This window comes from Tympanuchus pallidicinctus, unplaced genomic scaffold (genome assembly GCF_026119805.1).
Source record: "Tympanuchus pallidicinctus isolate F22 unplaced genomic scaffold, pur_lepc_1.0 scaffold4, whole genome shotgun sequence".
In the NCBI taxonomy this organism is placed as follows: domain Eukaryota; kingdom Metazoa; phylum Chordata; class Aves; order Galliformes; family Phasianidae; genus Tympanuchus; species Tympanuchus pallidicinctus.
In genome coordinates, this window is record NW_026294758.1 from 32,835,566 (window position 1) to 32,850,292 (window position 14,727).

At 42.0% G+C, this 14,727-nt stretch overlaps 1 protein-coding gene across 1 annotated transcript; it reads right to left on the reverse strand.

The window, feature by feature from the left end:
- Positions 1 to 9,566: 9,566 nt before the first annotated feature.
- On the reverse strand, positions 9,567 to 13,735 carry LOC128089602 (uncharacterized). The gene is made up of 2 exons (XM_052701208.1): positions 13,628 to 13,735; positions 9,567 to 11,747 (listed from the first exon to the last, which is right to left on the reverse strand). The coding sequence occupies exon 2, from the start codon at positions 11,505 to 11,507 to the stop codon at positions 10,311 to 10,313; it is 1,197 nt and encodes a 398-aa protein (XP_052557168.1). The 5' UTR covers positions 11,508 to 11,747; positions 13,628 to 13,735; the 3' UTR covers positions 9,567 to 10,310.
- Positions 13,736 to 14,727: the final 992 nt, after the last annotated feature.

The following is a 14,727-nucleotide window of genomic DNA, read 5'->3' on the forward strand; positions in this document are numbered from 1 at the left end:
TGCTGTGGCCTCACCTCAAGTCCTGGGTGCAGGTTTGGGCACAACAATGTAAGGCCTAAAACTGTGAGAAAGTGTCCAAAGGAGGGCTGCAGAGATAGGGAAGGATCTTAGTGCAAGGCGTGTGAGCAGTGAGTGAGGTCCCTGAGTCTGTAAACCCAGAGTAGGGCAGGCTGAAGGGATGCCTGATGGCACGGAATGGAGGAACAGTGCTGAGCTCTGCTCTGTGTGACAGCGGCAGGGCCAAGGGGCCGAGGGAATGGCATGGAGCTGTGTGAGGGGAGGGCTCCTGGGGGTTGAGGACAGTTCTGCACCACAGGGCGGTGGGCATGGGATGGGCTGCACAGGGCTGTGGGCACGGCCCCTGGCTGTTGAAGTTCAAGGGGAATTTGGACAATGCTCACAGACACAAGGTTGGTGGCCAGCAGTGAGCAAGAACTGTGTGCTGTGCTCATAAAAATCTTCACAGCTATCTGTAACATGGAAATTTAACTATTTTTTCCATAAAGAGTGTCAATACTTTACTGTATAATACTTGATTGTGATAATAATCTCAGTGTGCTACATGATGTTTTGATGTGGAATACCAATAACCAATAATCATAAAACTATGACACCACTCATGGCTGAATGAATGACTAAAAGAACAAGGCAACTAATGAGGTTTTTACTCAAGCATTTTATTTCCAGAAATATATAAGAATTATCAACTCACGAACCTGTAACTGAGTGCTGCTGTCCTCACTGTCTGCAGCAAGTTCTGCACTAAAGTTCCAGCCCATTACCTGCATTCATTCTATCTCAGATGTAGGTGCAAGTTGGACATTTTGGGGTTGCCTGGGGATGCCATGCTGGTGTCATCAGGATGACTGCTGCTCGTGTGGCCATTGAAATAAAATATTATAAAACAGGATACTAACCCTGACAGTAAAAACTGTTTTGTGTTCAGGAATTTTTCACCAGAATGTACTTCCACAAGATGCAAATACTTATTCCATATGAAAATAGTGCCAACTCAGTGAGTAATTTACGGCATCTAATTTAATAGCTTACAATGCCATTATATAGGAGAGACCTTATTGCTCTCTTCAACTACCTGAAGGGAGGTTTTAGTGAGCTGAGGTTCAGCATCTTCTCTCATGTAACTGGTGATAGAATTAGAGGGAATGGCTTCAAGGTGCACCAGAGGAGATCCAGGCTGGACCTTAGGAAATATTACTTTTCTGAAAGAGTGGTCAGGCACTGGAATGGGCTGCCCAGGGAGGCGGTGGAGTCACTGACCCTGGAGGTGTTCAAGGAACGTTTGGACATTGTGTTGAAAGACATGGTTTAGTGAGAGCTATTGGTGATGGGTGGATGATTGGACTGGCTGGTCTTGTAGGTCTTTTCCAACCTTGGTGATTCTATGATTCTGTGATATCACTACTTAGGTCTGGAAGAGAACAAAGCATCTGTTTTAACTGTAAAGACTGTTTTAACTAGAAAGACATTCCTGAAAAACCCTTGTGGAAATTTTACTAGAGCGTGATTCTTTCTTACAGAATCATAGAATCATTTGATTTGGTAGGGGCCCTTGAAGGTCATCTTGTCCAAATCCAATATTCTAGGTGAGGTCTCACCAGCACAGAGTGACAAGACAGTAACTATCATACCATTGGCCTTGACTTTGTTTCAAAGATCATAGGGAATAGCAATCATCTACTAACAGAGAATTTATTGCAGTAGATTTTTAAGGCCATGATGCAAGCAAACAAATTCCCCTGAAGATTACTGCTGCTTCCTACAGGAACAATCCCAAACCTAAGCCTATCCTGAATCCTAATCATGACCATAACCAAAACACTAATAACATAAAACACTAACCCAAACTCTAACACTAATCCTAACCCTAACACTAACACTAAAATTAATTCTAACCCTTAACTATAACCCTGAAGCTGACATTAACCAAAACCCTAATAGCCCTTATCCTAACCTGAACCCTAATCCTAACTTGAACCCTGAGCCTAACCCTTAGCCTAACCCTGACCTGACCCTGACCCCAATTAAGCTCTAATAAAGCTAATCCTAGCCATATCTCTAACACAAATACCCTAATCTCTGACACTAATTTGAATCCATAATTCTAAACCCTAAACCTAACCCTACCTGAAAGATAAGCTCTAAACATAAACCTAACTTTAACTGTAAAACATATGTTTATATGCACATACATATAAACTAATCCTAATGTTAATGCTAAAACTAGTACCCTAACACTAACACCTAACTTTAAGCCTGACCCATAATTCTAAACCCTAAACTAATCCTAGCCCAAATCCTAAACCCAAACCTAAACCTAATTATGCTAACCCTAACTGACCCAAACATCTAATCTAAATCTAACCTTAACTCTGACCTCTAACGAAATCCCAACTAACTTTAATCCTAATCAAAACCCTAATCCTAACACTAATCCTAATCCTTTATTTCTCCTGTTTTTGTTCTATTTTTCTTCTTTCTTTCTTTCTTTTTTTCTTTCCTTCTCAAGAAATTCTTACTCTTGAATTTTTTTTTCATCTGCTTCTTGCTTGTAGTGGGAATGGGAAGAATACTAAAAATTCAGTATATGATGTTTTAATTAAGATTTCAAATCTTATTCTACAATTTCATAACTAAAATTTACATTTTCAGGAATTCCTAAAATTATTACAAGTATTATTATTACAAGTGTTACAAGCAGTATTTACCGACTGAAAAGACAACAACAACCAAACAAAAAAAACCCAAACAAACAAACAACAGCAACAACAACAAAAAAAAAACAGAAAAAAAGAAGGTAGAAAAATAAAGCCCAGTAAATACAAAATCTTGCACATAAAGGTGTATTTGAAAATCAGAACAGTGTAAGTATGCATTCAGTTAAAAATCATGGAGTAAATCCAACAAGTATTCATAAGGTAGGCCTGAGAAAACAATGTTACAAATACATTAAAATCATGATTAATGTGTCTAAAACTGAAAGCTTCACACTGCTATTTATCTTGAGTGCAAAGATAACTTCTCCATGGTGACATGAACCAGGATGTGAATCCAGATGTCTTCCAGATACATTTTCATCAACTGTTGTAGCTCTGCTTCTGGTTTGACAGAATCTCAGAATCACAGAATTGTAGGGGCTAGAAGGGACCTCCAGAAGTCATCAAGTCCAACCCCCCTGCCAAAGTGGGCTCCCTACAGCAAGCTGCACAGGCAGACATCTAGATGAGTCTTTAACATCTCCAGAGAAGGAGAATCCACAACCTCCTTGGGCAGCCTGTTCCAGTGCTCAATCAACTTAAACATGAAGAAGTTCTTTCACATATTGTTGCAGAACTTCCTATGCTCCAGTTTATGGCTATTTCCCTTGTCTTGTTCTCACAGACCACCAAAAAGATGTAGGCCATGTCCCTTTTGCACCCACACTTAAGATATTTATTAACACTGTATGGGAAATGCTGAGTCATGGCCTGAACCTCTGATTGATCACTTGAGGCAAGCCGTGAGTCAGCCAGAGGAGCACAGGTGAAGGCAATTAACCTGTGCTGCCGGAAGGGGTGCAGCCTGGCTCCACCCCTCCTAGACCTATTTAAGAGCTGCCTACCAGTGGGGAAGGATTTCTTCTGGAGATTGCCTCTACTGGTGTTTTGTGGGTGAGCCCCTCATAAGGGTAAGCCTTCCATTTATTCTCTTTTGTTATCGTAGTCTACTTTGCCTAACTCTCTTGTTTATTTTGTGATTATAACAGCCTAATATTCTTCAATTATACAAACACGAATAAGATTACCTCTTGGTCTTCTTTTCTCAAGGCTTAGCAGAACCAGGTCCCTCATCTTCTTCTCATCGGCGAGATGCTCAAGGCAATTTTATCATCTTCTCTTCCACAAGTCTGATGCTTCCTACTATTTTAGTAATCTGAAGAAAATTGGAAGAACAGTGTAGACAAACTCCAAATGCACAGCTGATTTCATGGAAAGACAGGCTTGTCCATGCTTCTGTAAGAGTGAGGAGTAAATGGTGGTACCCTGCTGTAAAAAGAATAAGTATCATAAGAGATCCTTGAAGACAGCTCTAGATAACCACACACAAATCTCTCAAACGTAATTAATCTGCTCCCCAAGCCAAATGAAAAAATGTTGCAGTTCTTGTTCTCATAGCCATATGCTCATAGCCATAGTTTAGATGATACATAATGAAATATGTCTAAAGATGGCTGACCATTAATGGAAAACTATTCTAGCGATACTTGCTTGAAAAATCATAAACAAAGCTTCATTTTTCTTTGAGATATGTGTTTTGTTCTGGATAGGTTTTTGGTAGAGCTACTCCCCTGTCAACTTGACACCTCAATATGAACTTAGACAAAATATGTCATATAAAACCTTTTTAATACGTTAGGTTTCTGAAAGCAAATTAGTGTTAGGGAAAGGATGTTTGGTGAAGCTGAGCAACACATGGGCTCAAATGGCATTTGATTATCCCAAGAGTTATCTGTTGTGGTGAATGTATGTATCTCTACCACAATTTCTATTTCAAAAATGATTCTTAATGATCTCTTACTTGTTATACACAGATCTCATATGCATTCTCTGTTGTGTTCTAAACTCCACAAACCTATCCTGCCTTCTGACTTCTTCCAGATGTGTGATGCAGAGCACTTGCTGCTGTACATGGGTCATCCCATAACTCAAACAAAAATTAGTTTTGAATTCTGAGAAGGCTCCTATTTCCTTAGTTTCTTGTCTTCTGAATAGCTTCTTTCTTCTATGCTTTTGTCATTCTAAGAGCTCTCTCTAAGTCTGCAATTGAACAGGGCAACATGTTCATTTATCTTTCAGTGATAATACAGAAATGGTACTGTTTCTACAGAAACGCTGAATGTCCTCTGAAAAGAAATGGATAACTTCCAGAAGCAGCCAACTTTAAAAAAATTAAAAAATCCTCACTTTGGAGTTGCATACAAACCTACAACATATAGTGCGCTTACATGTACCAACAGTTGGATGACTCTCTCCTTTATCAACTCACTCTGCTGCAGGCACTTACACACAACTCAATCATTACAAGCTTCTTAAATAATCAGTCTAATCTTGGATGTAAGACATAGTGCTAAACATATCTTCCTGTTGCAATTACAATTATTAGATTTTTTTTTTATGGTAGAGTATACAAAGTGTAGTTGGTTTAGGTGACTATACCGAAGTCATATGCACTTGATTAGATGCAAGTTACCTTACAGAATATGGAGGACCTTCTTGCCCTCACTGGTTTATTGTTAAAGTTTTCAGTAAGGCTCTGACTAAGAATCATAACTAATGCTTACAGAAGTTCAAAAAGTTCAGGGTGTTACACTAGCCCACTATCTCACTGTGCTCACATCCACTGTTTTGTCTCCATAAAAGTTCAACAAGTGTTAACTCCAATGGATGGAGGAATTCAGTTATACTTTACTCTGTATGTCACTTGACATGGAAGTCAGACTGCCCTTTTGCTGCCATCTGTTGCACAGCAACAAAATGTAGCAGAACATTGGTGGGAAGTTTCAGCCTCTACTGCTACACTACTGACAGACATCTGCCTTTGATATGGTGGGCCAACATCATAATACAGGAGGCATTATTTTCAGAAGAGCCTTCATAAATACTGCTTATTGTCCAAAATAATCTCCTTGTAGCCAAATTAAATTCATCTGTCATACTCCAAACTGTGGAAATGCTTTTGCCTATAGAGGTAGAAAGTGCCTTCTGTGACTGTAAGTCTTAAAAATATCTTTCAAGTGAATTTCTTGAATTGGACATATAGGCCCATTAATCTTGTGTTCTAAACAGCAATATTATGGAATGTAGTAATAATTTTCTACTGAAAACAGACTCTTCAAGGTATGAATCACAAATCTGAATATCTGAATCAGAAGTGATCTTTGATTGAAAGGTTTAGTTGATGATGAAACTTTGTGTAATGCTGACTTCAGGGAATTTCAGACTGAGAAACTCCTATTTCACATGTTTCATCCTGTATATCTTGAGCTAGGACAACTCTTCCTTCTGACCTGAACTTCGACATCATGTCACTAAAAATAGCACTTGCTGACAGCACCAGTGAACCTTCTCTGACAGTTATTATTGATGGTATGAACCAAAGGAAATTGATGGTAGAAGAATGTATTTTGATTCTTGAAAGGCATTTTGCATTGATAACTGGTCATTTTCCATTTAAATGATATTAAAATTTTATCTGCCAGAACATGTTCCAAATGTAGAACTGAGGGAATGTTCAGAAAACTAAAATCGTATGGAAAATAAGATGTACAGTTTAATTGTGGTATTGGCTTTAGAGATCCTGGTATTTTTTTCTGTGGTACAGTAATTCCTGAATATTCCTACCCTCCCTTCTCCTTGCTTTCTGAGGCACTGTTAGTTACCATTTCAGTGCTCTGCCTTTCCTGTTCATTGGCTGTGTATACAACACTTATTTTGTGATGGCTAGTGAACGAAGCTTACCAGTGAGACTGTCAGCCCTGTCTTAACACTGGAATACATAAGAGATGTTGTTTCTGAATGTTACAGTTCAAGAGCTCCTTCAGCAGTAGAAGCAGGCTATCCAGCAAGAGGTTACCAAACTGGAAAACATATTTGAAACAAGTGGAGCAAGTTACATCTGCTTTCAAATGCTTTTGTTGGAGAAAAGATGTGCAGCCTTCATCAGAACCCTGACACTGCTGTGTGAGCTACTTACTAGTACTGCTTGTAAATTTTACACTGTATAAACCAACCGGAAGGCTGAGTACTGTGGAAAGGTAGAGTGCCACAAAACCAAAGTAGCTGTCAGAAGGAGGATTTCCTGTGACAGATCCAGCTTTGTGGTTGTTCATTATGGCCCATATTGGCCTCTTCAAAACATAGTATATCATCTGTGCGATTTATTGAAGAGTGTGCTGTTTTACTGGAGAGATTATTATGCCATCTATTGTTGTTTATACAATTTTCCACAATCAGATTAACAACTTTTTCAGTTCTAATCTTCACAGACTTTTGTCTCTCTTTTTACATTTAGCACCCTAAGATCTCTAAGTTTAACATCTTTGCTCCTTGCTTATCAGACAAGTACAAAAGGCTTGAAGCTGTTCTATGGTGTTAAAATAAAAAAAAAAATTAAAATCACCATGAGAAAACCTAATGATTATTAAACATTTGGTGTCAGCATTAGATCTTCATGGCTTCAGTAGCTGAGGAAGATTCTTATCTAAATTTTATTAGAAGTCATAAAGTCAGCTCCTACTGCTATCAATTAGATGTGTTTCACTAGGAAACACGAGGTCCTGGATCTGAACTTTATAAGTACTGTTAAAATTCTTTTGTTCTACAAGTTTATATGCAAGTGCATTCCTGTGTTAAAGATTTTGGTTTCAGATTAGAAATGTAAGCTATAGAGTTTATTTCTGCACTAGATAACTCATCTTTCATTCTTTATGCCACATAGGCTCCAGAAGAATCCTTCTCAGCAGCCAAAAGAAATCACTCTGCACTTGCCTGATATTTAACACCAGCATCTAGGAGGGCAACCTAGGAGTTGAGTGAGAGGAAGTAGCAACACCCCATTTAGCTAGAGTGCACCAGAAAATCTTACATCTCCTTTCTGCCTCTTGTCAAGCACATTCTCAATTTTGGTTTGAAATGTCTGCTCATTTTTCTTAATAAACAACTCCCACTTAAAAGGTAGAGTATTAAAGCATAGCTTAGAATCAAGAAGAAAGCCATCCTAACCTCAGTGAGTTAGCATGGAGAGAGTTCTAGTACAGATAGACAAGGAAAAAAGGCTTGAAAGCAATCCTTCAATGGATCCATGCCACATTAGTCTTGTGAAAGATACAGGGTGATTAAAAAAAAAAAAAAGTGTAAATGGGTGAAAGGGAAAAGAGAAAGGGAAGTGAAAATAAAAAACTTCACCAGGAATAAAAGCTATATGCAATAGGGGGTGTAGAGATCACTCAGGCGTGAACATTCCTTCTGTCATACTCTCCTTTTAATCTAATATAGACATAAAAGCATCATTTTTTGTATTAACAATATTTTAAGTGATGAACCTATCATAACAAAAAAGATAAATATGTACACTTACAATTCAGTTTTTTCTTAAAACTTTTACCTTATCATGAGCATAATTTCCATTACAAAATATTCTGATATTTCCTGTTCCTGCCTCTTCTTGGAAGGAAGGAACTCCCACCTTTCAAATGCAGACTAATTTCAGACCTCACAGACTTCAGTATTGTTTGGAGTAGAATCCCACACGCTGTCTATCTTTTCTTGTTTGAACTTTCAACTGTTAATTCTAGGGAAGAAAGGAGTTTGGATTATCCAATCACATATGGATTGCACAAGTAGCATCACTGTCTATAGCAAGGGGAGCAGTGAAGTTAGCATCTGTTTCCAGGAGGGATGCAGAACTGAGGAAAATATTTTTTTCAAAAGGATTATATTGATGTAACAACTTACAGGATGTATGCTGAAACCATAGACCAGAAGAACACCTAAACTTCTGAGAAACGCATCAAGTACACTTCATGAGTATCAAATCAGAGAAAGGAAAAGCTTCATATGTATACCTTTCCTCAACTGTGGTTAGAACTTTCTTGCTGTAAACAAGTGTGCAGGTCAGGAAGACCACACTGCATACAGCTAATGGAATTTAATGGAGTACTCAGTAAGTATCAGACAATTAGATACTCTGGACTGGAGTTGGGTCAGAATGTCTACTGAGTCACAATATTTGCCATGTATCTGCAGGATGTTATGAGTGAAGATAGAAGTTTACACTCCAAACTCTGCTAATGACATACTTTGATCTCTTGATAAATAGAGTTGTTATTTAGCTAAGGATGCCTCAAACTTCATTCAGTGATAAAATTCAGCTTAATTTCTTTTTTTTTCCCCAAAAAAGATTAGCAAAATACTTTCAGAAGGACTGTTCTGTTAGTAAGACTAAGTAACTTTCTGATAGATCACGATTCACAATTACATCACATATAGGAAGCAGCCAACCAACACTGAAAAGCTGTTACTTAAAGCTGTGGCAGTGTTTTCTTATTTGGAAGATATGTGGAATTAGGATAGCTTGGCAAAATGTTAATTATTTAATGTTAATTATTTTTCAGAACATGTTCCTGCTATTGCAATACTTCCCACTTCTGTACCTGTCATTGCTTAATAGTCCACCAATAGAAACAAGCATTTGGGATATTCAATTACATGTGAGAATAAACAGTGACATAATCCCAAGATCTGCACTGGAGCTGGCACAGCCCGTATGTTTATAGCAAAGCTAGCAAAAAAAAAAAAAAAAAAAAAAACCAAAAAAAATTTGCAGATTTTTGTTTTCAACTTCTATAGTAAGTTAGCTATAGAAAGTATTGATAGCCTGAGGCATTGATTTACATTATAAACCTTGATGCTAAAACTTGGTTGGTTAGGATAAATCAACACACTGTTGTCAACAAATCCCAATTTTACTATGGACAACTGATACATTGAGTTCTATGCTGCCAGAGTGTATAATCAATAGATATCAAGATGTTATAATCACAATACAATCAAGAGAGTTAGACAAAGTGGACAACGATCACAAGAAGAGAATAAGTGGAAGAGCTTACCCTTCGGCTGAGCTCACCACAAAACACCAAGAGAGGTGATCTCCAGAAGAGATCCTTCCCCTCTGGTAGCCAGCTCTTAAATAGGTCTAGGAGGGGTGGAGCCTGGCTGCACCCCTTCCGGCAGCACAGGTGAATTGCCTTCACCTGTGCTCCTCTGGCTGACTCATGGCTCACCTCAGGTGATCAATCAGAGGTTCAGGCCGTGACTCAGCAGTTCCCATACACTCCACCCCTTCACAGCGTGAACGAATGATCAGGTTAACAAAAGGGTAAGCTTTCCCTAATACAGAGATCCAGTACATCGCGACGCTTATACAATTTTATCACGACGTGTGTTGGTGCAGTTCAAGATGAGTGATGATCAGTGAATGTCTATATTTTTCTATAGGCCAGTGCTCGATGATGTGACTGGAGGCATGAGGTCCTGAGGTGCAGGTCCGTTCTATGTTCCATCAGTCCCATGCAGACCATCACCGGGTGTTGTACGTGATCTGACAGCAACACTGGAACACTTGAAGGCATTTTGTTCCTTCTGGTGGTCCTGAAGGCTCACAGACTCACGGGGAGTAATACAGATGTTTCACAAGTACCAGGAGGGGAAGGTCTGCTCTCCAGGGCAAGACACAGGCCGTATTTCTATCTTGGGTCAACACTTCCACTTGTACTGGGGCACGTCCTGGCCGCCTGTACCACACCTTTTGGATATCTGCGGCTGCATAACGATATCAGACACCAAAGGAGGTGTCCTGATCTGCCACAGGGACATGATGGGGGTCCCTTTAGCAATAAAGATCGGAGTGTTGACCACAATATCAGTAGGCCATGTACCTATTACTGGAGAGACTACTGAGCCTCCCACCTCCAATAGTCTCCCCCAAGGTGCAAGTAGGCCACACCACTTGGGTCCTACCTGCACCTTCCAGGGCCATTTTATTTTATGGGTACCTGGCTCTAAATTCTCAGGGGCAGGGAGCAGAAGATTATTTTTGTTACCAATCTGGGGTCTTACCTGATGATCAGTGCCTGTAATTTGGATCCTAAGCGGGGTGGCCCATGTCGTCTGCAACATTCTCAGGGCACTGGGTCTGCCGTCTCGAGGTCTTTCATTCAGGTCCCGCAGGGTTTCATACAGCCTTTTCGTCCACCTCTGCAAGGACTGGGAGTCTGTCTTCAGGGCAGCCTTAAGAATACCGTTATAACGTTCGATGAGGCCTGCCCCTGTTGGATTATATGGCAGGTGGAATCGCCATTCGATGTTATTTTCTTCTGCCCAGTGCTGTATCGTTGTACCAGTAAAATGAGTCCCTTGGTCGCCCTCGATGACTTGAGGTGTCCCGTAGGCAGACATCAGTTTAGTGAGTGCCTTGATGGTATATGCCTGGTTTGCTTTCGGTACTGGATAGGCCTGCAGTAGCCCACTTGCAGTGTCGACACAGGTCAGGGCATATCTTGCCCCTTCGGAGCGAGGAAGGGGCCCGATGTAATCGACCTGCCATCGCTGGAGAGGATTGTGTCCCCTAGCAAGATGGGCTGTTGTTTCGGGCAACGATCTCAGTCTCATCTTGGAGCAAGCGTCGCAATCCTGGCATGCCTGGACGATATCAGATAGTTGTATGGGCAGTCCCCATGCTTTAGCAGCTGCCCACATTGTCTTTTGTCCAGCATGCCGTAACTTCTGATGTAACCAGCGGGCGATGTTCTCAGATGGTGAATCCTCAATCCATCGAACTCGAGCCAGTGTGTCGGCTTCATCGTTTCCCAGTGACTGTAGGGGCTGATGACCAGAAACATGGTAGACACGTACAGTCCTGTGTTTGACCATATTCCATATATCTAACCACATGTCTTTGCCCCAGATCGGTCAGGCGTGGATAGTCCATTCCTGGGTGGCCCACTGTGCAATCTAAAGAGTGAGCCCCCGGTACACAGCCCAACTATCTGTGCAGATGTTCAGGATACCATCACCGGGTTCCTTGGTTATAACCATCCACACGGCCCGCAGTTCTGCCCATTGGCTGCTCTGACCATCCACCTCATCAAACCAGATTGTCTTGGTGGAAGGATGGTATGCTATTGCTCTCCACTTGCTCAGGTTGCCCTTGCTGGACCCATCTGTGTACCAGGCATCTTCAGGGATAGGATATTTTCCCTCCTGAATGGGACTCTTCTCTGGTGGAGCGACCAGTATTTCTTTTGGTGCATCACTGTGATATGTAACTGGGCCTAGGATCTTCTGGAGTTCTTCTTTCAAGGGTAATGAAGACAGACTGCTCCTTTGTAAGCTCTCTCCCAGGAGAGCTGGGCTGAAGCCAATAGGATGAGTTTCAACAAGGCCAAATGCCGGGTCCTGCACTTCGGCCACAACAACCCCAGGCGACGCTACAGGCTTGGGGCGGTGTGGCTGGAGGACTGCGTAGAAGAAATGGACCTGGGGGTATTGATTGATGCTCGGCTGAACATGAGCCAACAGTGTGCCCAGGTGGCCAAGAAGGCCAATGGCATCCTGGCTTGCATCAGAAACAGTGTTGCAAGCAGGAGCAGAGAGGTGATTGCTCCCCTGTATTCAGCACTGGTGAGGCCGCACCTCGAGTACTGTGTCCAGTTTTGGGCCCCTCACTGCAAGAAAGATATTGAGGCCCTGGAACATGTTCAAAGGAGGGCAACAAAGCTGGTGAGGGGTCTGGAACACAGGCCATATGAGGAGAGGCTGAAGGAGCTGGGAATGTTCAGCCTGGAGAAGAGGAGGCTCAGGGGAGACCTCATTGCTCTCTATAACTTCCTGAAGGGAGGCTGTAGTGAGCTGGGGGTCGGCCTCTTCTCTCGTGTCATTAGTGATAGGACCAGGGGGAATGGCTTCAAGCTACGGCAGGGGAGATTCAGGCTGGACATGAGGAAGTATTACTTTTCAGAAAGGGTGGTCAGGCACTGGAACGGACTGCCCAGGGAGGTGGTGGAGTCACCAACCCTGGGGGTGTTCAAGGAAAGACTGGATGTTGTGTTGAGGGACATGGTTTAGTAGGAGCTATTGGGAATAGGTGAACGGTTGGACTGGATGATCTTTTAGGTCTTTTCCAACCTTGGTGATTCTATGATTCTATGATTTGGCTGAGATAGGCGACCCATGGTGCCACTCCTATCTTAGGAAGGTGGGTCAGATCTTTCACCCACCCCTGAATTGGCAGAGTGGTCTTGATTGTAACTACAGCTGTTTGAGTTACTGGCTCTACTGCCTGTAATGCCGAATAGGCAGCCAATAACTGTTTTTCAATCATACTGTATCTTTCTTCTGCTCTGTGCCAAATCTGAGACCAGAAACCAATGGGGGTCCGAACAGAGCTCTGGCATTGCCACAGGCCCCAACCAAAGCCGTCTTGAGTAACATGAACGTCCAACTCGGCTGGGAAGGTAGGATCGAATATACCCAATGCGTGAGTTTGTTTAACTGCCAGTTTTGCTTGTTGGAAAGCATCCTGTTCGGTTTTCCCCCAGTCCCATAGCTGCCCCTTTTTTGTGAGTCTGTATAGTGGCCTTAGCAGCTGCGCTAGGTGAGGTATAAAGGAAAGCCAATAACCCAATATACCTAGAAACTCTTGCAGCTGCTTTGATGTAGGGACTGGGAAGGCCTGAACCTTATCTATAACAGCACTGGGTAGCACTTCGGTCTTTCCTGACCAAACCACCCCCAGGAATTTTATGGACAGGCCTGGACCTTGCTCCTTTTGGGGATTTATAGCCCATCCCCTCTGTTGTAAATAGGCAGTTAATGAATCTGCTGCCTGTCCTACTGCCTCCAGTGAGTCGGATGTGAACAGGAGATCATCAATATAATGATATAGGTTAACATCATCAGGTTTTCTCCAATCAGCCAGGTCACGCGCCACTAGATTGTGACAATATGTTGGTGAATGCACGTACCCCTGTGGCAGGACCTGAAAGGTCCACTGCCTGCCTCCCCACATAAACGCAAACTGATCTTGCGATTCCTCAGCCATTGGAATACTGAAGAATGCATTTGCTAGATCTAGGACACAATGATAGGTTTTTATCTCCCTACTCAATGTGTCCATTAGGGAGGCAATATTGGGTATGGCTGCATGAATGGGCGGCTTGACTTTATTTAATTCTCTGTAATCTACTGTCATCCTCCATGTGCCATCCGACTTTCGCACTGGCCATATGGGGGAGTTATATGGGCTGTGTGCAGGTCTTATAATACCCACTTTTTCTAATTTCTGCACCATTCTCAATATTTCATCTTGCCCACCTGGGATACATCTCTGTCGAAGTCTGAACTCTCCCACAGTTGTTTGGAGAGCCAGACCCCATAGAATATCTATACCCAGGATGTATTCTTTGACTGGGGCAATAGACACTTTGTACTCCCGGGGTGGGAGACGCCCAACCCCCAGTTTTAACCATGTTTGGGTGACAGGAATAGTCTGTCCCCCAAAACCACCAATCATCACTCTGTCACCATCAGATTTTCCCGGATCTCCATAGATAATTGATGTTTCTGCTCCGGTGTCTACCAATGCCTTTACTCTCTGAATATTTTTTTTGGACCAATAAATCGTTAATTCTACATAGGGCCTCCGGTCCCGTCTGGAGGCCCTACGGGGACTAACATCCCTTGTCACTCCATGAATTGTGCTAGGGCCAATTCTTTGGCTTCTGATGGCTCAGTCATTGTGGCCCGAGACACCTGAGGTGGCTTCTTTTTCCTATTTGGAATAATAAAATCTTCTAGGTTCCATGTTGTTGTTGGAACCCTCTCTATAGCTCTTACCCTTGATTTCTTAGGGTAGCTCTGGAATTGTTGATTGTCCTTTAGTTGTCTCCAGAGCTGGAGAAGGACATGGTTGGACTGGCAGTTGATCTTAGCAAATTGGACCCCAGCCCAAATTAAATCATTAAACATTTGTTTTCAGGATACCCTTATGGGTTCTGATGGAGGAACTCGAGTAGCCGGCATTTTGGTTTTATTTACCGGCAGGACCTCTGCTTCCTCCAAAAACCAAATATTGCGCCTAGTCCGCAGACGTTCTGTTTCTCCCAAGTCGGCA